Source organism: Paroedura picta, chromosome 4 (assembly GCF_049243985.1).
Source record: "Paroedura picta isolate Pp20150507F chromosome 4, Ppicta_v3.0, whole genome shotgun sequence".
Lineage (NCBI taxonomy): Eukaryota > Metazoa > Chordata > Lepidosauria > Squamata > Gekkonidae > Paroedura > Paroedura picta.
The window spans coordinates 107,727,358-107,749,684 of record NC_135372.1 but is presented as its reverse complement, the minus strand read 5'-3'; the positions used below and the strand labels follow the sequence as shown (position 1 = coordinate 107,749,684).

The 22,327-nt window shown below is 41.1% G+C and overlaps 1 protein-coding gene across 2 annotated transcripts in view; it reads right to left on the bottom strand.

The window, feature by feature from the left end:
* Window positions 1–22,327, bottom strand: part of TAFA3 (TAFA chemokine like family member 3) — a 104,763-nt gene that overhangs the window by 3,911 nt on the left and 78,525 nt on the right. For both annotated transcript variants that reach the window (XM_077334923.1, XM_077334924.1), the window contains exons 4-5: window positions 13,071–13,220; window positions 4,620–4,744 (exon numbers count right to left, since the gene is read on the bottom strand). In XM_077334923.1, coding sequence (XP_077191038.1) covers window positions 4,620–4,744; window positions 13,071–13,220 — 275 coding nt within the window. The remainder of the gene's footprint in view (window positions 1–4,619; window positions 4,745–13,070; window positions 13,221–22,327) is intronic.

Below are 22,327 nucleotides of genomic sequence, written 5' to 3'. Positions count from 1 at the left end.
ACTGACCCTCCAGTTCCAAGATTACCGTGAGTGACATTTTTTAGCAGCTACTGTGCAAGATATTTCTTTTAATTAAAACTAATCTGACACAGCTACATTTGCATTACATCCGCAAAGAAAGTCAGAGGTGTACAAGTCTTTATGTGAATACTACAGGAGAAATCATTAAGGATAGCTCTGGGGAGTGGTGAGAGTTAAATATTTCCTGGCTCTGAAAGTAAAGATTTACCTTCTTTGATTCCATATGCCTGGTGGATGCTAAGTAATCTAAACAAATTCTCCTCCCTAAGTAGCAGTCTGAAAATTGTGTCTCGGCCTTTGAAATCCAGGGTTATGCTGATGACTGTGGATGATTTTACAGCCTTCAGACATTCCACACCCTATTTACCCATTACAATGTCCTTTCGTATGGATTTCACAGTAGGACTAGCAATTTCTGTCAAGGCAGCCATCAGAACCATGGATGCATCTGAAATATTGCTATTTAAATTCTCTCCCTGGCCTTGTGTGCATGACAAACAAGAGAGAGATTCACCAGGAACAATTTAGCAAATCCATCACAAAATGGCAGAGAGATCAAACTGAGACCATAAAAAAGTTCAATTTATACACAGCAGAGAGACCCACAGCTAAGGAGAGGAGATATGTTCATTATTCAACTGCCCAGCCGATACTGCAGTAGCTGTTATATCTCAGGCTTCAAAGAGGACAGAATAAACCAAATTGATCAGCTTTAATGTGGAGACTGACATAGCCAGCTTGGGGGAACGTAGCACACAAAACTCATGTTTTTGGAACTATGAGTGTACATGCAATAATCAGGAAAGGTCAGATGTGTATCCTTATTTTCTAGAGAAACACTGTATCTTAGGGAAGCTGAGTACACATGCTCTCTGGGAAGTAGAAACATTCATTACAATTTCCATTCTTTTTAAGTCAAAGGAACATCTTCAAAAAGTTAACATGGGATGCACTTCTCAATGAACCACTGAAACTTCACTTAGAGTCAGCAAAGCAAACTCAACAGAGGTAGTCCTGTGGTGATGGCCATTTTTTCTCTCTTGTTATTGAAGAGAAGAGAGACAAAAGATATCCACCTAGCACAGGTGGATATCTTTCCCATCTCTTCACCTTGTTTATTACTGGACTTTTCCCCTTTCATTTCTACAGAATAATACAGTCCCTTTCTCCTATCTACTGAGCACTAGAGCTCTTCCATTTTTTCATAAAGTGAATGTGCTCCCCTAACTTAACCCGTCCAGCACAAGCTCAGCAATAATCTTTTGGCTTCAGTAAGTAATTTGTTTCCAAAGTGGAACCAATTCAGAGCTAGGTTAAGCAAGATGCCATGAGGTCAAGGGGATATATTAAGGAGGCTGAGGCCAAATGTGTTATTGTCAAGAGCTTTGCATTCTGGGTGGAAAGGCCGCTCTGTCCATTAAAAATGGTAAATAAACTGAAAACAGTCAAAAGAGAAGACAAAGTTGATGATGTGAAAGTGGTATGAATACGCATCACCATTTTGATGCCTGACCCAATTGCTCTAATATTCTGGAGGGAGGGGGGGTTCAGTGTGAACATGCTAGTTCTGCAAATAAAGATAAGGAAGAAACAACATATTGGTATTATACAGGATAATTTTATGGGGTGTTTGTGTGAAAGGGAGATGGAAGCATGAAGCAAGCAAAGCCTGAAGAATAATTATGCTCCACTGTATGAACAATGATTACAAAATTATGCAACTGATTAACCATGACATACATGTAATTACTAATGAGTTTGATAAAAATTTTAATTATACCTTGTTCTTCAGGGTATTCAGCAAGCCATGAAAATAATAATCATGTAGCTCTCTGTCACAGATGATTGCACCAACTGGAGGAACTCTGACAGGCTGGAAAGACTTTGGCTGGATCGTGATTAAGGAAAAGAGACCCACTGCACCAGACAGTGGCTGGCAGACATCTTATATGAACAGCATCGATACACATAAAACCTCAGTGGGATGATGAGCTTCAATTGATAACTTTCCTGATCCTAACATCAGCTGCTCCTACTAGAATTCCATCAAAAGGATGATAATAGAGATGATAATAGAGAATAATTTCTGTTTGGGATCATATTTATTTGGATTTTTTCCTCAGCAGTACATCTCTCATTCATTATTGTATAATTCTGCTTGTGTATTGTGTATAAGATATTTAGGATAAATCTGGTCACAATAACTGAATGAATCCCTTCAGTAGATAAAAATAACCATTTGCAGTGGTTTCAGAAAAGTTGTTACTCCTGAAATAACCCATTTTGCGAACAATAATGGTGAGATTAGAGGTTTAAAAGATGCTTAAGTTTCCCTCGATTTTTTCATCTTCTTAATTTTCTTTTTTATCAATATGTACTGCAGAATATATAAGTTATTTTTACTTTTAATCTTACTTATTTTTAATTTTTAAAAAAGATAAGGATGAAGTACTAGATTCCCAAAAAGATAGCTCAATAAATATTAAAGTTGGAAAAGTAACTACAAATGTACTTCGATACATGGAAATGCTGGAATTGACTCCTGGAGGATGAAACTTCTAAAGGGCAGAGATTTTTCCTATTTTCAGACATCAAACATATTTAAGAACCGACACATGTTGGTTATAAAAAAGTTTGACCAAGAATTTAGAAAAAGTTGATGCAGGTGGGTAGCCATGTTTGAGTCCAGTGGCACCTTTAAGACCAATGAAGTTTTATTCAAGACTAGTTGTAAAGCCCGCTGCATGCAGAAATGCAGCAGGCGCTAGCAGGAGGCAGGTAGGCCTGGGGAGGCATGAAAAGGGCTCCCAGCAAGTCGAAAGTGAGCCAGGGCCCTGCACCACTGGCATTTATGATGTTCAGGCAGCACAGCCGTGGCTGGTGTTCTCCAGTGCAGGGGCCTCACTGCCACTGTGAGCTTGCTGTCACCCCTGCTACCGCCTTCCTCGCACCGCCGCTGGATCGCCGCCGCCTCCCTATAGCTGCCGTGGCCACTTTGCTGCAGCTACGGCCTCCTCATCGGTGGTGGCTTTTTGGTGGCATGGCCTGCTTCGTGCCGCTGTCACCCTCCTTGCTGGTGGCCTGTCGCCGCAGTCTCTGGGCCAGCTCCTTCCCACTTTCACCACAATGGGCTTTGCCTTCACTATCAAGTGTCTTTTAATTTCTTTGCTGCAGTCCCCATCTGCAGTGATCTTGGAGCCCAGGAAAATAAAATCTGTCATTACTTCCATTTCTTCCCCATCTATTTGCCAGGAATTGAGAGGGCCGGATGCCATGATCTTCGTTTTCTTGATGTTGAGTTTCAAGCCAACTTTTGCACTCTCCTCCTTCATCTGCATCAAAAGGCTCTTTAGTTCCTCTTCGCTTTCTGACATTAGAGTGGTATCATCTGCATATCTGAGGTTGTTGATATTTCTCCCTGCAATCTTGATCACAATTTGTAACACATCTAACAGTATACAGCCTTGCCGAACTCCTTTCTCAATTTTGAACCAATCCGTGATTCCATGCCCAGTTCTCACTGTTGCTTCTTGACCTGCATATAAGTTTCTCAAGAGACAAATAAGATGCTCTGGTATTCCCATCTCTTTAAGAACTTGCCACAATTTGTTGTGCTCCACACAATCAAAGGCTTAAGCATAGTCAATGAAGCAGAATTAAATGTTCTTCTGGAACTCCCTAGCTCTATGATCCAGCGTATGTTGGCAATTTGATCTCTAGTTCTTCTGCCTCTTCGAAATCCTGCCTGTACTTCTGGAAGTTCTCAGTCCACATATTGCTGGAGCCTAGCTTGTAGGATTTTGACCATAACTTTGCTAGCATGAGAAATGAGTGCAATGGTGTGGTAGTTTGAACATTCTTTGGCATTGCCCTTCTTTGGGATTGGAATGTAAACTGACCTTTTCCAATCCTGTGGCCACTGTTGAGTTTTCCAAATTTGCTGGCATATTGAGTAGAGTAGTAGCATTAAAACCTGTTCCAAATCTAGTATCCTAAATATAAATGGGTTCTCTATATGTGATACATAATAGTATCACAGATATACTACTTATCTATTAAAGTGTCTAATAAATATTTAGAAGTGGCAACAATATGTTGAATATGTAATAATGGTGAAACCAATGCTATCGAAATAGATTGGTTATGAACTTTGGAACTTAAAACTTAAATGCTAAATACGATTCTACTTCAACAGAAATAAGAATTATTGTATTTTATAGATAATACTGTAAACATTATAATGGGGATACATTATGTACTACATTATTGTCTTCAACAAGCATAATTATGTTGTATAACCCATTTTTTCCTTTTCCACTTTTCTTTTCTGTACCCTCAACTGTATTTGAGTTTGGTGTAGTGGTTAGGAGTGTGGACTTCTAATCTGGCGAGCCAGGTTCGATTTTGCACTCCCCCACATGCAGCCAGCTGGGTGACCTTGGGCTCACCACAGAACTGATAAAGCCGTTCTGACTGAGCAGTGATATCAGGGAGCAGTGATATCAGAGAGAGACAGAGAGAGAGAGACTGAGTAACTTAATATTCTCTTGCTCAGTCTGGATTAACACCATTTCATAAAGAAATCAACAAAGAAATACCTTAGTGGTTTTCACTTTGTTTCCACTACTGCAACTCCATCCAGATGAATCTGGTAGCACCTTGCATTCCTCTCCATCTAGGCATGGCTGCATTTGGCACCACCACTTCTGGACCACTATTGAGGCTGGGGAAAAGAAAAGGCATGATGGAAAAACATTCTGGACTCTATAGCTTGTCTCCTCAATTGAGACCACACACAGTAATTTAAATGCATAATCAATTATGTGGCAGCAACCAGAAGTAGAGATGTGAGGTGGAAAATCTAAAGATGCATCATCTCGTAATATTAATCATGACTGTTTCCACACTGGGAATTTCACTGCTCCGGCTCATATGCGGGAGTACAAATCCAGGGCAGACAAGGTACACTGGACCAAATGCTCCCCCTGAGGGAGTAGGAAGAGGCAGGGTAGCCTGCCCTGGCTCAAACTCCAGCCTGTAGCCTGACATGGAGCCTTCAGTGCAGAAACAATCAATGAATTACTGATACAAGATTAGGCAAGCATGGCACCATCAGAGTTGTGATTAATATTTTTCAGATGATCATCCGTCTCTAGGAATTGTGGCAGAGAGTTTTATTGATCTTTAAGTGTTTATGTGTGTGTGTGGAGGGGGGTACGACAACTAATGCATATAATATAAATAAAAATTCAGGTTATCAGTTCACCTGACTGGCTGTATAGGTTAAATCAAAACCAAACTTTTGTGTGTATGGTAAAAGGGATATTATAGCCAGCATTCTAATATGGAATAAGTCAATCAAGTAAGTGATAAAACAAAGAGTGAAAGTAAAACTGAGGAGCCCCAGTGAACACCATGGAAGAGAGTTTTATTTTATTGATAGTGGTGAGTGGACAACCATGTCTATACCACATCATGCACAATTATTTTGATGTCTCCCTCCTATGGCATCCATTACAGTTCCACCCAACCCACTTGGCTATCAGTATGTGTTAAGTTAATGTTCTCCATATTATTCTACTATGTTGCTTGCTGTTATCACTGTATTATTGTTAAACTAGGTTATCTGTATAGCTAAGTTATCTGTATAGCTTGGTGTAGTGGTTAGGAGTGCAAACTTCTAATCTGGTGATTCTGCGCTCCCCCACATGCAACCAGCTGGGTGATCTTGGGCTCGCCACAGTGCTGATAAAGCTGTTCTGACCGAGCAATGATATCAGGGCTGTCTCAGCCTCACGCACCTCACAGGTTGTCTGTTGTGGGGAGAGGAAAAGGAAGGTGACTGTAAGCCACTTTGAGATTCCTTCAAATAGAGAAAAACAGCATATAAGAACCAACTTTTCTTCTTCTGTTTTATTTGAACTGCCCTGAGCCTTCAGGGAGGGTGATGATAGATAGATAGATAGATAGATAGATAGATAGATAGATAGATAGATAGATAGATAGATAGATAGATAGATAGATAGATAGATAGATAGACAGACAGACAGACAGACAGACAGACAGACAGACAGACAGCGACCCTACAAAAATTACATAATCTAAATTCACTAAAATAAAGAGCATTAACAGTTGTGTGTGATTTTGTTCCCCCCTTCTTAAAATATTTTTAGAACTATTGCTCCAATAAGAGAATGCATACATGAAATTGGTTTGAACATTTAAATCACACTTGATTCCCTCCCCCGCCATTTTTTTTTCCAGGTCATATATTGGTTACTATCATGGCACAAAATAAATATGCAAAATCAGACCATGTTCTGTTTATAATATAGAGCATTTTCAAATCCATATTTTCTGGAAAATCCACCTCACTGATCAGAAGCCTAAGGCCCCAGTGTCCAACGTGTGAAAGCAAGACACTGATCACATTCTTAAATCTCATCTGATCACAACCAATGATAGATCACAAGCCCTATCATTTCAAAGTTTAGACAACACTATGATCAGAGCAGCAACTTAGCTTGCTTGATACAGAAGGGACAAGAAATCCAATATCAATTTTGTTTTATTTTTGATGACTCCATGCTAGCAATATGCAATTAGGATATCACTGACCCTATACAATGTCTAATATGTGCAATAATGGACTGACTGTAGCCAATCAGAGGGTCCTCCCCCCCCCACACACACACACACACACAACTCCTATATTTCCAGTCTTGATGATATTGAAATCAGGAAAGAATTGCTAGAGAAAAGCATCCTTTTAAAAAGCCTTTTTAAAATGGTTCGACTTGGAGTTTGGAGTCCAGTTCTACAATCCATAATTTTCAGTACCCCCGATGCTCTGAGACACTTCTGCCCCTTAAAAATTAAAGAACTATGATTTTCTAAAGGGCTCCAGGTAGACTCTACATTCCAGGGACCAGGTCTTCCAATATAAAATAAAAATGAACATTTAAAGTAGACTTTCTCAACCAGGGTTGTGTGAAACCCTGGGGTTTCTTGACAGACCTAGAAGGGTTTCCTGAATGGGTGGGAATTAATTCATTTTTTATATTTTTTCAAAAAATTGTTAAATATTTATTGGGTGAAATGGCCATATATGGTGATGTTGACCCCTCAAAATGGCCAGTGATGGACCTGGAGGGGGTGGAATGGGGAGGGACCCTGGGTAAGCATGTACAAAGCTATACTTCCCAACCATATTCTACACAATCACGCCACTTCTGGGGTTTCTCAAAGCCTGAAGAATGCTTCTTGGGTTTCTCAATAGTAAAATGTTTGAGAAAGGCTACTTTAAAGGTTAAAGGGCAGAAGTGCTGAAGTACTGCAGCCTGGGTGGGGGGCAGAGTATGCTTCTTCTCCCTCTCTCCCTGCTTATAGTATCTCATGGGAGAAAACTTCAAAATTTATTGTTTTAACAGAGTATGCTTATTGTTTTCTGACATTTATTAAAATGAGTTCCCAATACAGTAACAATGCTCTTGGTATTTTATGAGAATTATAATCATGTCCTTCCCAGCTTTCTCAAATACAGTTAAAATGATAATTTTTGAAGTGCATATGCCTTCCTTACCAGAGCCAGAAATACCGATGTTGAAATAATCCAGGTCTTTTTATATTGATTTATGAATGTATTATATGTATTATAAATGAGGGAAAAGTCCTACCAAGAAATTGCTTACCCAACCAGAAAAAAGGAAACTATGAGGAATCATAACACAGATGATTTAAAGTCACACAGGAGAACAGTGGAGAATTCCAACATCTGAATGCTGGCAGGGGCTCATGGGAATTGTAGTCCACGAACATCTGGAGGACCACAGGTTGACTACCCCTGCCCTAAAGGATGATCTTTAGGTGACCCCAGGTGGATCCTGCTTGTGTTGTTAGACCTCATGGCAGTGTTTGACCGGATAGATCATGAGCTTCTTGCTCACCATCCTGCTGATGCTGGAATTCGGGGGATGGCCCTCCAAGGGCTGATCTCCTTTCTCCTGGGTGGACACAGAGTTGCCATGGGGGAATAAGCAATCTCTGTCAACTCCCATGTAGATTTCCACAGGGTGCAGGTTTCCCCCGACTCCATTTAATATCTTTATGTACCTTCTTGCCCAGCTAGTAGAAGGGAGGGATGTTGGGCTTGGTAGTTATCAATATGCAGATGACACCCAGCTCTACATCCTGAGATATTTGCCAGATGCTTGGAAGCAGTGACAGTCTGGATCAAGCAGTATCATGTGAAACTCAACCCCTCAAAGATGCAAATTTTCCCACCCTAGATGGGGTACAGCTTACAGTTGCACAATCCACTAGGAACTTGGATTTGATCTTTAATGTCTCCCTCTCACTCTACACCAACCTGCCTCCTAACCTGGGGATTGCAGCTGGTCAAAAAATGCAGCACCCTGGGTTCTCACCAAGACGCCATGCAAAACCTATATTAAGCCTGTCCTCAGGCAATTGCATTGGGTTCCAGTTGAATTCTGGATCTGGTACGAGGTTTAGGTTTTAACTTTCAAGGCTATCGATTACTTGGGCCCCATGTATCTGAGGGCCATCTAGCTGACTTGAAATTTAAAAAGAAAACATATTCCAACTCATTACAACATGCAACTAAAACTGACAGTGGAACAGGTCTAGTAAAATGTGGAAAAACCCAAAGAAGCTGGATTTCATTTCAAAGGACCACACTCACCTGTCAATATTCACAGGGCCCAGTAATACATTACATGTATGGTGATCACACATGCACTATGAGTTCCATGCACAGAACTGGATTTCCAGGTGCACAGGGATTGATTTAGATTGAAACTGTGTCATATAGGCAGAGGGATCTAAAGCCTTCTCCTCATGATGTCTATTTGCCTTAGAAGAAGAAGAAGAAGAGTTGGTTCTTATATGCCACTTTTCCCTACCCGAAGGAGGCTCAAAGCGGCCTACAGTCACCTTCCCATTCCTCTCCCCACAACAGACACCCTGTGAGGTGGGTGAGGCTGAGAGAGCTCTGATATTCCTGCTCGGTCAGAACAGTTTTATCAGTGCCGTGGCAAGCCCAAGGTCACCCAGCTGGCTGTATGTGGGGGAGCGCAGAATCGAACCTGGCATGCCAGATTAGAAGTCCGCACTCCTAACCACTACACCAAACTGGCTCTCTTACATAGTGAGATGCTGCACATAAGGTCCCCAGTCTTTCACAAATTAGCCATTTTCTTCAGGGAAACTGATCTCTGAAGATCAGTTATAATTTTAGGAGGTCTCCAGAGTCCATGCAGAATTACAACTGATCTCCATTGATTAGTTCCACTGAAGAAAATGGCTGATTTGGGGGGTAGCCTCCATAATATTATACCCTGCTAAGGAACCTCCTATCCCCAAACCACATTCTCCCAAGCTCCACCCCCAAACATCCAGGAACTGCCCAGCTCAGAGCTTGCAACCCTGTATGCATGTCAGGTTTCCCCAGTGTTTCAAATAACATCCCTCTGATCCCTTTCAGATCATGAACATGGTATAGTGGAAACATTTAAGTCCTATCTCCCTGCATGCTGTGATCCCAATCCAAACTGGCCCCAGTAACCTAAGAATTCAGCTCCAAACTCAGAATGCATGACTGAGTATCAAGGCTATGATGGAAACATGTAGTTAAGGCAGTGGTCCCCAACCTTTGTTCAGCTGGGGACCGGCAGGGCGACGGCCACGCCCGCGCCACGCGCATGCGCGCCCGTGCCGCGCATGCGCACATTTCAATTATTGATTTTAGAATTTTAAAACCTAAATTGGGATTTAATTTCATTGTGTATTTTAAAGCACATCACACATCACAAGCCTTTATTAGTGTGATAAAAGGGACAACAGAATTAATAAAACCATTACAGGTATGTGTTTTAAAGCTTTCTGTAAGATTTCCTGGGGAAGGGTGGGATGAGAAAAAAGAACCCAGCCTGCTTTCTGACTGCTGGCCTGTAGGAGACATGAGCTTCATGCACTAAATTCACTCAGCCTGTCACACTCAATTTTAATCCTGGTTACATATTTATTTTGCACACCTGCCTGGAAGCTACCATGGACAGAGAATATGCTGGGTTTGATGTAGCCCATCAGTGTCTCAGGCATCCAGCACTCCTGTATGCATTCCCTCTTAAGTCCCAAACTCATATATCTCTCACATGCCCTGAATGAGATTCTTCTTTCACCTAAAAGGATATTTCACTTTTTTTGTGGAAGATTATTTGCTTTATTATTGATACTTTTCACCTGAACTTTGCATGGAATAATTTTCTCAAATCCATGGAGTGATGTGTCATATGGGTAACAGTTAGCCATATTACAAATTATGTTATATGTATTAACCCACTGCCGGTTCACTGTATTTTAAGTGCTGATGTAAATAAAGTGCTTTTAAGCACTGTGTGTCTAGGTTTTTATCTTATGCCTGCATGATAATTTCCTAGGTAATTTCAGGGAAAGTGTTTTGCTCACATAGGAGGAGATACCTTTGTGAAGCGGCTTGGGATGTAGTCTTTCATGGGAATTGTATCCTACATTTTTAAAGTACTTTCTTGGCATCAGGCACAAATCCATTTGCACTAGCCAAGCTGCCAAGCCAATCAATAATGCACTAGCAGAGGCTTCCAGCCACTTCAAATAGATCCAGAATGACAGTGCTCAATAAAAAATAGATGGGCTGTGAGGTTTTTTTTAGTGCTTTGCACAGGTGATTAGACAGCATGTTATTATTTATATGTTCAGCACCTACATTGCAGTCACAGGTTTCTCTATGTTAAACAAAAAAAATCAATGGCAGAACTTTGAGATCAGACAGTCTAGATCACTGTATGCCAAACCATCAACAAAGGACAGAGAGGCACATAGGTTAGCTCCTTCCAGAGTTAATTTAACAAACATGCAGACAGGTGGACTAAATTACTTCTGAGTTCAAAATCAGGCATGTCAAGTAATTACAGCTTCAATCCACATTACAAAACGGTCTTATTAAAATCTATGGAATTCTTCCAGAATATACAGAGAGTGGATTAATTGTGGGGCTTCAAGCAATTAAACAATATACAAAAAACCACAGCAGTACAAAATCTTGAAATAGCACCAGCAGATTTCTTCTATAGTGAATCCCCTCCATATTGTGCATGCTTGGGTTTCTCATTCTACATTCACTATCAACTGCAGTGCCAGGCAGAATGCAAGGTTAGCACCTATAGTTAGGGATATGGTTTTAATAGTCCAGTTTTATTTAGAATGATAAGAACTGAAGTGGGACCATAAGAATGCTGTCCTTATTTCTACAGTACTAGCTATATAACTGATGGGATGGCATACAGAACAGCACTATGTGCTCTTATCCAGTTAGAGGTTCCCTTTCTCAAGATGAATCATAACACATGAGGATGCAGGATAGTATAGGATAGTCCACTAGGCTGATCATCACCGGTGAACATGTACCAGGGCAACAGCAAATGCTATTAGAAGGGTTGAGGGTGGGCATGGGTGGGATCTTAGATTGTTGATTGCTGCCGCCATTCTTTGGATGCATGGGGGGGGGGTTATCTGGTCTTATGTTTTATGTCTATGTTTTTATGTAAATTGCCATGAGGTGACTGGGATTGGAGTGGCGGTCTATAAATATAATCGATTGATTAAGGTGATCTACCAGGGTATCATCAGGAGCTAGAATGCTCATGTTAGCATGAATTTTGGACTCAGCATTTGATAGCCAAATTAGCACTTTATAGAATAATGTCCAGGAGAAGAACATCCAAGGGCCTGCATACTGAGAATTATTGATACCTAATATAACTTCTTCATTTCACTAAAGCAGGCTTTCTCAGCCAGGGTTTCATGAAGCCCTGGGGGTTTCTTGATGGCCCTGGAAGAGTTTCCTGGGTTCACGATGGGTTGGACATGACTTTGCACCTAACAACAACAACAACATTAGATAGATAGATAGATAGATAGATAGATAGATAGATAGATAGATAGATAGATAGATAGATAGATAGATAGATAGATAGATAGATAGATAGATAGATAGATAGATAGATAGATAGATAGATAGATAGATAGATAGATAGATAGATAGATAGATAGATAGATAGATAGATAGATAGATAGATAGATAGATAGATAGATAGATAGATAGATAGATAGATAGATAGATCTTTAAAATGAGTTGAACATCTATTGGGTGATATGACCACATATGGTTGTGTCAACCCACCTGTCCCTCCCAAAATGGCCAATGATGGGCCTGGAGGGGGTGGGAAGGGGAGGAACCTTGGGTGGGCATGTACATAGCTATGCTTCTCTACCATATTCTGTCCAACCACACCACTTCTGGGGTTTCTCGAAGGCTGAAGAATGTTTCAGGGATTTCTCAAGGGTAAAAAGGTTAAGAAAGGCTGCACTAATGCAACAACATATGTGGTGCCTGAAGGAGTCTGGGGGTCATTCATATCAACTGAAATGATTAACAAAGTGCCAATTACATCCTTAGGGCCATGTGCCTGTGACCTGACTATAAACATTTTCTTGTGTTTCTGGGTCTGGCAACCAAAGTTTCCAAGAACTTTGCAAAAACCCATGAAGAGCATGCAAACTTCAACATGACCATATTTTGTCAAGCTGAGGCTCTCCTGATTGGCTCAAATCATGGCTCATAATTAAGTGAAAAGCTTTACATTTGTGCAATGGTAGCATTTGGATTGTCTGATAACATCACTCAGGAGCAAAGAACATTAGTTAAGAATGAGGACAGTGAAAAACTATTTTTATACAACTATGGCACTGAAGCTACAGCTTCTCGGGGCTGTGAACAGCAGAAAACTGTTGTTTCAAAAGAGCCTTTTTTGAGCCGACTATTTTCACAGGAGAATGCCCAGCTTAGCCTGCTAAACTAATGTAACATTGAAGGATTTTGATGTAAATCTCCCATGAGGCATATTCAGAGTTAAAGGCTACAGAACAATGAGTAGATTTCTTTATCTCCATTCCTCAATGATCAGTATTCCTAGGGGCTGCATACTCACCATCAACACATGAAGGAGCAGCACGTGTTGTCCCAGCCACCTGACCTGGGAAGCAAGAACATTTCACAGTTTGTGAGCGCTCTTCTATCTTGTTCTTATTGCAGCATCTGTGGGCAGCAATGACTTCACATGTGCCAGGCTCTATGTGCACTGCAGGGAAGGAAAGCATGATAAATTACAGGGCCATGGGAGTTAGCCAGCATAGCATGCATATGTTAAAGCAACAAGTACGACACAAAGCACAATTTTAAAAGTTTTAAAAGAAAAACCTGGACATAGAATAGAGAAATCAGTCACACTATTAACTGATCCCTATGGGGCAACTGTTGATTATTTGAGTCTGAGTGCAGCTAGTGCTTATAATTAAAAGACAGAATAGGTAAGGTAAAATCTTCCTGCCATAATTTCCACAAATACATTATAAACAACACCAAAAAATAGCATGGCATATACTCTTTTCAGATGAGTTGGACCATTTACTAATAGCTCCTTTTATCATTCTAACTAGGGATCTGGAAATATTATGTACTGTGGAACTGGAAGCAAAAGAAATCAAGCTAATGTCAGAGCTATGCTGCCAGTGGCCCAGAACTAGTTCTGTACAAATCTCACACATGCTGTCTCTTTCACTATTCCATTTGCTTTCTTGAGTATTTGTCCTAGGGATACCAGTCCCCAGGTGAGACCAGGGGATCCCATGGAATTAAAGCTCATCTACAAATGACAGAGCTCAGTACCCGTGGAGAAAATGGCTGCTTTGGAGGGTGAACTCCATAGCATTATACTCCCCAGACGTCTCTCTCTGACCCAAATCCCACCCATTCAGGACCCCACCCCCAAAGTCTCCAGGTATTTCTCAGCACAGACCTGGAAACTCTAACTTGCCCAGCTTTTTGAACAAAGATAATGAAAGCATGACTCGGTATTCTAAAAGAGGTTTTGAATGCAAGACCCTAGCTGCCAATGATTTGACTAATATATCTAACAGTATACACATTTTCCTAATAAATACGTAACACTTGTGACTCACAGATGTCACTTGATTTAACCTATGATCTTCTAGCGTTTGCAGCTTATACATTTCTTGCAGGAACCAAACCTGTCCCAAGCTTATAACAATGTACTATGCACTGTCAAATCCCACTCCTTTTCTGTTTCATCAGTTCATAAATCATTCCATTTATTATGCATACTTTCCCAATTCTCGACTGAACTGAAAGTTCTTCACAGTTTAGTGTCATTCATTAACACATTCTTACTTCTATCACTAAAGTTGCAAAAAAAAAAAAGCCAAACAAAATAGTCCTGATGTTAGTCCTTGAGGGGATTAAAAAGATGCCCATCTGAGGTAACTCAATGATTTCATTAGATATATATATGACATTCCATTTAAGCATCTCACAACACAAACAGCATTCAGTGGCCATCTGTTCCTATATACGTAGTTATTTACCTCAAAATGTTGTATCAAATGGACTGTATACCTGCAAATACGCCCATTCAATTCATTTCACTTGCCTCAGTTAAAAAGATTCTGGCAGCATAACAATAATTGATATTATTTGACCGGTCATCTGGATTTTGCACCTGTGCTAAGCAATCTCCAGAAATTCCTAGAACTATAGCCAGAGAGTTTGTTAGGTCTACATTCAGCTATCATTAACATGTTTGTTCATGATGGGCTTGAAGCCATTGAGCCATGCTTGAATGTTCCTTCCCTCTCCCCTCATTTGTAACCAATAATGACAGGTTTTCTGGGTTCATTTAAACTCCAGTTTGCTATGATAATTAAATGCAGATGCCTGAGAAAAGAAGAGTTTTGCTTTTCTCTCAGAGAAACCATTTTTTAGAATCCAGTTGGCTTGGAAGAAACACTCCAATTTTCCCAGGCAAATATGCTAGCGAGAGAGATAGATGCATGTGAACATGGTTACCAGTCTTCCACCTTGTTAAGAAAACATATTTAACTAGCTGTAAAGCCCATTGCACCCAGGGATGCAATGGGCACTAGAGGGACCTCCATTCCCAGCCCTCACCTGCTCCTCTCGTTGTTGAGGTAGGCTCCCAATTATTCTTCTGAGGGCTGCCCTCCCCAACCTTTGAGCTTAACCTGGTGTCGGCACTGGAGTAAGCATCGGGTGAGGCAGAGCGGTGGGTAGTACGGGGCATAGCTGTGGTGCCAGTGGCACAAGATGCAGAGGGTGGCATGGGGGAGAAGACATACAGTGGGCATAGGCAGCAAGTGAGTGGCCAGGTAGGGTCAGTGCCCAGCGTGAGGGCCAGCAGCCTGGGCAGGTCAGCATCTGCACGGGTGCAGAAGATGCGTGAGTGGTAGAAGAGCTCCTCCAGCACAAGGAAGGTGGCCAGGTGCACCTTGCTGTGCCCCACCAACAGATGTGCTCGCAGAGCCTCATACGTCCACACTGCCTCAGCTGGGCAGGCCCTGAGCTAGAAAAGGAAGGAGGAGGAGGAGGGAGATGCGGTGCCATCACCCCAGAGGACCCACCATGGCGTGCCAGCTCCCTCAGCAGCAGCAGGAGGAGGTGGCACCAGCACCCTGGGCAAGGCAGAGCATGACACCTCCCACCTTCCATTCTGGCATTTCAGCTCCCCCCAAGACTCACTTGAATTGGCTGTCATGACCGCACCCTCAAATACGGCACCAGGAGGTGCTCCAGAGGCAGCAGATCTCCCGGAAGCACCAGGAGACCCAACTGCCACAGATGAGGAACAGCCTGAACCACCAGAGGATGAGCAGCCAGAGCTGAGCCAGGCTGAAACTCAGTCCTCCTATGCCAAGTCTATAGACCAGGCGGTGACTAGCCTGGAAGACTCACTGGAGGAACAGCACTGGAAGCCTCCGGCCAAAGTCCCCGCAAGCTCTGAATAGCAGCATTGGAGGAGGCAATCTACTATGACAGCTGTCAAAAGATCAGCACCGTGGCAGCTCACTGTCAAGGTAGATGGGGTCCACCTGCAACTCCTTCCTCTGATGAGGATTAGCACCAGGTTCAGGCCCTTTGGCTGACGGCAGCTCCATCCAGTTCTGGCTATTTCAGAAGGACATTGAGACAAGGTTTGGTATGGAGATAATGTGTGTTACCGTGCCTGCCTCCTGAGACTCCTGTTCTGGGTTGCCACAGCAAAGCTCTATTCCTGCTCTCCCGGCTCTTGGACCATTGGCTTGTCTGACGTACCTGCTCTGGCTCTTTGATCTTTGACTTGTCTAACACAGCTACTCTGGCTCTTTGACCTCTGGCTTGTCTGATGTTCCTGCTTTGGCTCCTCAAATCTTTTGGCTTGGCTTCAACTCCATTCCAGATTCCGGTTCATGTTTTGCCTTTGTCCCATTCTCTGTTTTTGACTAAGGCTGGGTTGACTTCGCTTCCCATCCCGCTTTCCTGTGAATTCTGTCTCTACTGGCTCCTGGCCTCCTAGAATGGATTGTGGACTTTGGGCAAGGTCTCTGCTCCAGCATAACCACCCAGCCAGGCAGGTGCAGCCCGACAGGACAGCATAGTGGTTTACAATCTCCTTCCCTTCCCTTTCCCCACAACAGATACCCTATGAGGTAGGTGAGGATGAGAGAGCCCTGATTACTGAGGAATGAAACAGATAAGTGATGTCTCTGGTATGGTCTACCTTTTAAAAGCATTTTCCTCCAGTGTGCACAGATGCCTTGCTTTCTTCTCTAAACTTGGCAGACAAGCATATTTTATCTATATTTCTTCCATTTGGTGTTAAACAAATTATTAGGTAATAGCCTAGAATGGTAAGTCAGTGCTTTATAAATGGGTTTAGCAATAGTTCCCTGATAAGTAGAAACGTTCACCAAAGCTTGATCAATAGGGGTTAACTCATTAGTGCCTGGAAAAAGTGACACACACTCCAGCTGAAAGGAGGGAGAAGGTATGGGTGTGTATGTGGACAATTTGGAACAACCACAGGAAAAATGCATAGAGACGTGAAGACTGATTTCTCTGCGGAAAAACCCTTGTACTTTGGATTACAGTCTGATGCAGGGTGGCTAATCTGTTACCTTGTTCAATTTCTTCCTTGCCTCCATGTATGCTGTGCTTGTATTTTTGTAAATAAAAAGAACAAAACCATTAGCATTTTCCCATCCTAAGGAACTTCTCACCTACTGAGGAAGAGGGGAGTGTTGTAAGACACGTATGGTGTTAATTGTCATTAAGTGTCTGCCAATTGTCACTTGACACATTGGAAATTGTTATAAATTCATGTGTCAGCTTGTGCATCTTTGCACCAGCTCATTTTTGCACAGTCTAGAAGTGAATTATAAAGCAAGACAACGGTGCAACCAGCACTTCGGTCCATCTTCTGTCACCAATTGAATTCCACTCAATGCCTTTATTAGCATTTTAATAGAGAGGTACTAAGTCCCTCACAATTTTTGTTGCTTATATTTGAGCAATTATCTTACAACATTCTCCCATCCATGCCATTCATCTCAGAGTATTTTTATACAAAGTTAAATTGGCACATAGCTACCTATTAGCTATTCATTCTCTATTACTTCAATCTTTTTCTCTATAATGCCTTTTAAGCTTAACTTGCACATACCCATTTACTCACACTTTTTCATCTTATGTAAGTTTCATATCATAGTATGGTTACTCTTTGAATGTTCATATCTCTTGTTTCTTCACGATCCCACAAAGACAGCCCAAGATTTGTCCTCCCTTATAGCGCACTACATAACTACTACTTGTAGTGTATATAAGTGTAGTTACATGTATTCAGCATTATCAAAAAGCAAATGAATCTTCAGTTTTCAAAGAAGACCGCTTGCTAACAGAATAAACCCAGACATGAAGGATAACTTGCTAGAAAAGAAACATGCCAAAGGGACCTAGTACTGACATTAATGAACAGACACACTGTCAAAAAAGTGCTAAATGAAGAAACTTAAACATTAAACTCAGATTCATTTGCTTCAAAACCTGTACTTATCTACATCTGCATTGTAGATCTTCTTCAACATGCTTATTAAGTATTTGTGAAATACCCACGTTACCCCAAATGTTTATGGTCTTCAGCACTTTCATACTCCGATCTTCTTGCTTATGCTATGCATTCTCCTGATCTTTTATTTCTGTTTCAAGGTAAGCTCAAATGCCAGCAAACTTTAGTTCTACATTTTTTACTGGTCAGTCTTGTTTTCAATTCCTATGAATCTCAGTTTTCATTCTAAAACGCAATTTAATACATGAAACGGCCTAACACTGCATCAAACTATTCATCTAGATCAGGACTGTTATTGGCCCAACAGTAACTCACTGAGGTATGAGGCCAAGCAAGACCATTCCCAATACTTACTTTTCAGAGATTCTTTTAGTCAGACTTGCCAAGAATTGAACCTGAGATTTTTTGCATGCAAGGTAAATTCTATAATTTGAGCCACAGCCCTCCCCTCCTCTAACTGTTGTGATTATGAACATGTTCAAAACATGTGAAAGTGTTTACAGCTACGTGTCTTTCTTCCATAGTCTTACACCCGCTATATTTATACATCACATTCTAGGAAACTTTCTTGGACAAATAGGCTAAGTGATGAAGAATTGTGATGAAAGTGATGAAGAATTATAGCTCATCCTGCTAGATTTGTAAAATACCACCACATAAAAAACTCAGTCCACCTGAAAACAAAGACAGCAGCATTAAAGAACCAAGCATTATATCCTAAGGAGGACAACCATAACGATGAAATTTAAGGTCAGTGTTTAAATCTGTTTGCCAATTTTTGTTTTTACAGTTCAGATGTACCTAGAAATTCGTATCCCTTCTGTGAGAGGCAAATTAAGCAGATGTGTTCAGAACAGCTGATTCAGGTCAATAGAGAAATAAATCAACAAGCCTAACGCAACCTAATAAGATAACAAAACCTCTCAGGCCAGTGCAAAGGTCCATCAGCTAAACTACCAGTTTCTCTCAGGAAAATCTTTAAGAACAATAAGGGCCTAAACCAGCAACAAAGCTATTAAGCAATGATCATGCTAACATTATCACTAGTGTTCTGTTAGTGTAATACCCATGTACTTGAATCAGATTATCTAGCTATAATAAGCCTTTATGTTGTCAGTTCCTCTTTCAAAGTACAGCCTGCGTTTGTTAAATGTAGCCCTGTTAGAGTAGGTCTGTCATGAAGAAAACAGGACATTACTTGAATTGAGGCAGACAATAATGGCAGGAAGTGTAGATCTCTTTCAGTGCCCCAAATGAGCACCTCTAGATGAAAGCTCTTAGCTTCAAAGGAATGAAAAATTACTGACAATAATAAGAAGCAAAAGCCAGAGATAACAAACTCCCTTTGGTAGCTTCCAGATACCAGGACTTCGCCATGTCAGGTGATTAGGGGCTAAATGTTTCACTTTCATCAAATTAGTAGATTGAATTATTAGAATAAATCATCTTTTTAGAGGCAGCCAACATTTTTAGGCTTTTAAACTAAAATAGCTATTTCTTCAAATATCAGTTGTTCATAGTAAAATTATCTTAAGACCTTTCCTCTCATTTTCCACAGATGGATGCAGCCCCCTGAGACTTTGTGGTAAGAATACATCATTTCAATGAAGTTAAAATACTAATGAGAAATACAGCAAAAAAAACAAACCCATAACCTTCAGTCGTTTTTAAATTGACAGATGTCATGCAATTAGCACAGTTCTCACACCCCTCTAGAGAACAGAAGGAAAGGGTTTGTTGTTGTTTTAGTAAGTGAGAGTAAGTTGCAAAGTTATGCACAGGGCAGAAATAAGAACTGTTGTTGGGAAACACCTTGCCAGCTATACAGAGAGATGCAAATTTCTGAAATTTTTGAACTTGGGGGTAGGGGGCAGAAATTGAAATATATGCAATACTTATTGTCCAATCAATCCTAAACTAATTTTACTGTTCTAACAAAACTGCAACATTTTACACATTTATGGAATTTACAAGTTATAAATGTCTTAGTTTTCTATAAGTAAAAACTACAAATATACCCAATATTTGAGAGAAAACTGAAAGCTCATGCACCCTATGCTCTCTTAGCTCGCAGACTATCTGCTATTTGTTAAGAGAAAGCTCGGCGGCTTTTCGCACCGGGATCTTTGTTGCAAATTGGTCACTGAATGAAAAATCGCCATTTAAAATAGTGGAATTCGTCGTTATGCATACCTGCCTTTGTAGTGGAATCCAGTTGCGTTTTGTAGCGTTTCCCGCAGCTTCCGGTCTCAGCAGAAAAGGAAGCGCTATTTCCAAGCTCGTCCCGCCCCTGGCCGTCAAGCAGCCAATGGGCAGCCGTTAGCATGCTCCCAAACAGCCCCTTTCCGTTTAAGAAAGGTTTTTTTTTAAAAAAAACAGACCCATTGTAACGAATCTGTGTAGATTCGTTGCAACGGAGAGACCCATCCAGCTGCCTAATGTGAGCTGTCGTTTGATCGTATGATCGTTGCCACACTGCCTCGAGTGATAAAAAAAAAATCCCCCCCCCTCTCACGGGTCCGATTTTCGGCTGAATTAATGTGTAAAAAATAAAGGGACTTTATTTCAGCAAACGGGCTTTTATGTGGTTTGTGCTTAGTGACTAAAGGTGAAGGACTGAAGCCAGGGAAGCCTCTAAACAGAAAGAGGCTCGCTGGTGCGTTTATCCCCGCTCGCTCGGAGAAAAAAAAATGGCGATCGCTTCGCCGAAAGTTTGGAGGATAGGCTCAGGAGGAGGGACTTTGAAGAAACCGCAACAATGTTAATGCACAGGTCTTTATCGCTAGTGTTGCAGATTGTTTGCAAGAGTGTAGCGCTTTCCGGAGGGTGAATCCACTTTTTGGGATTCCCCTGAAAGCGCTACAATGAAGCGCTTTTTGCTGATCGGTTTCAGGAGTGTTGCAGATTGTCTACGACGTCGTGCATTATGGCAAATCAATAGCGTTTCCAATTGGCAACCATTGTGCGATTTTGAAGCCTTGCAAAAAGCCCCTCGGTTTTCAGTTAAACCTTTCAGACATTTTCTCTGAAGCTTTGCTGAAGTTTCTGCCCCACCACATGCTTCTGACCTCTTTTCCCTCCAACAATGTAGGGCAATAAGCTACTTGTTACCCAGTCTGGAGGTACAGGTGTCACAGTGTTCAAGGGAGAGGTGAAAAGGTCAACCACAAGTAAGACCAAAAGTACAAAAGAAAGCATATAACAGCTCAAAAGCAATGAATGCCCAGCATACTCATGAGGATTAGGTATCCTTCTAGGTGCAGAAATTCATCTTGAATTTCAGGTCTGTATATATCTACAGCATTCCCACCCTCTCTTTAAAAGTATTCCTCATATTTTTCTTATAGGAGGAAGGGTTTTTTTTAACTCCCCACAAGAAAGTGAGAAGCATGAGGGGGGAAAAAACTTCACAATTTTTTTGGAGTTTTCACATCTGTAACCACACAAACTACAGTAAATTGTGGGAAGCCCTGCAAAATTTGAGAGTGCCAGTACATTTGATCAAACTGATGCAGTGTTCTGTACAAACCAAGAAGCCATTTACATACCTTTTGGTGACACTAACTGGTTCAAAATAGAGAATGGAATGTGCTAAGGTTGTATTTTTCCTGCTTCCTGTTTAAATTATATGCTGAGATCATTATGAGAGAGATTAAACTCAAAGAAACTAACACTGGAATTAAGATTGGAGGAAGGAATATAAATAATCTTTGGTATGCTGATGGCACTACCCTCCTGTCAGAAATTAAGGAAGGCTAGAACAGCTGATTTAAAAGGTCAATGAAATAATAAAGACATTTGGCCTTTTCTTAAACACTAAAAATGACCACTGCAAAATTTCATCTCATGTCAGACAAACTTGCTAAAGTTTGCAGAGGGAAGGAGCAAAAAAAAAAAAGGAAAGTTGAGTAAACTAGCAAGAAGGACACTTTGAAACAAATGAAGTGTCTCAGACAATGGACAGAATTTGAGAAAATGAACAGAACTTCTCAGTCAAACTTGCCTGTAATCTGAACAATGGCCCCAAATATTTCAAAAGGAGTCTCTGAAGAGCTTTCCCTCCACCATTTGCAGAGGGATAAGGTGGTGAAATTGGATGCACTTATCTCCTTGGCTGATCAGCCACTGGGCAGAAAGAAAGGTGGTTGGAAGGTGCATGTAATCATGGCTGATGAGAGCTTGAACAAATTGTCTGGCTTTAGCTCTAATACAGAAAAGGTACCAGGACTATAAAAGGTACTTCCTTTGTGCCTACTGCACAATAGCACAGA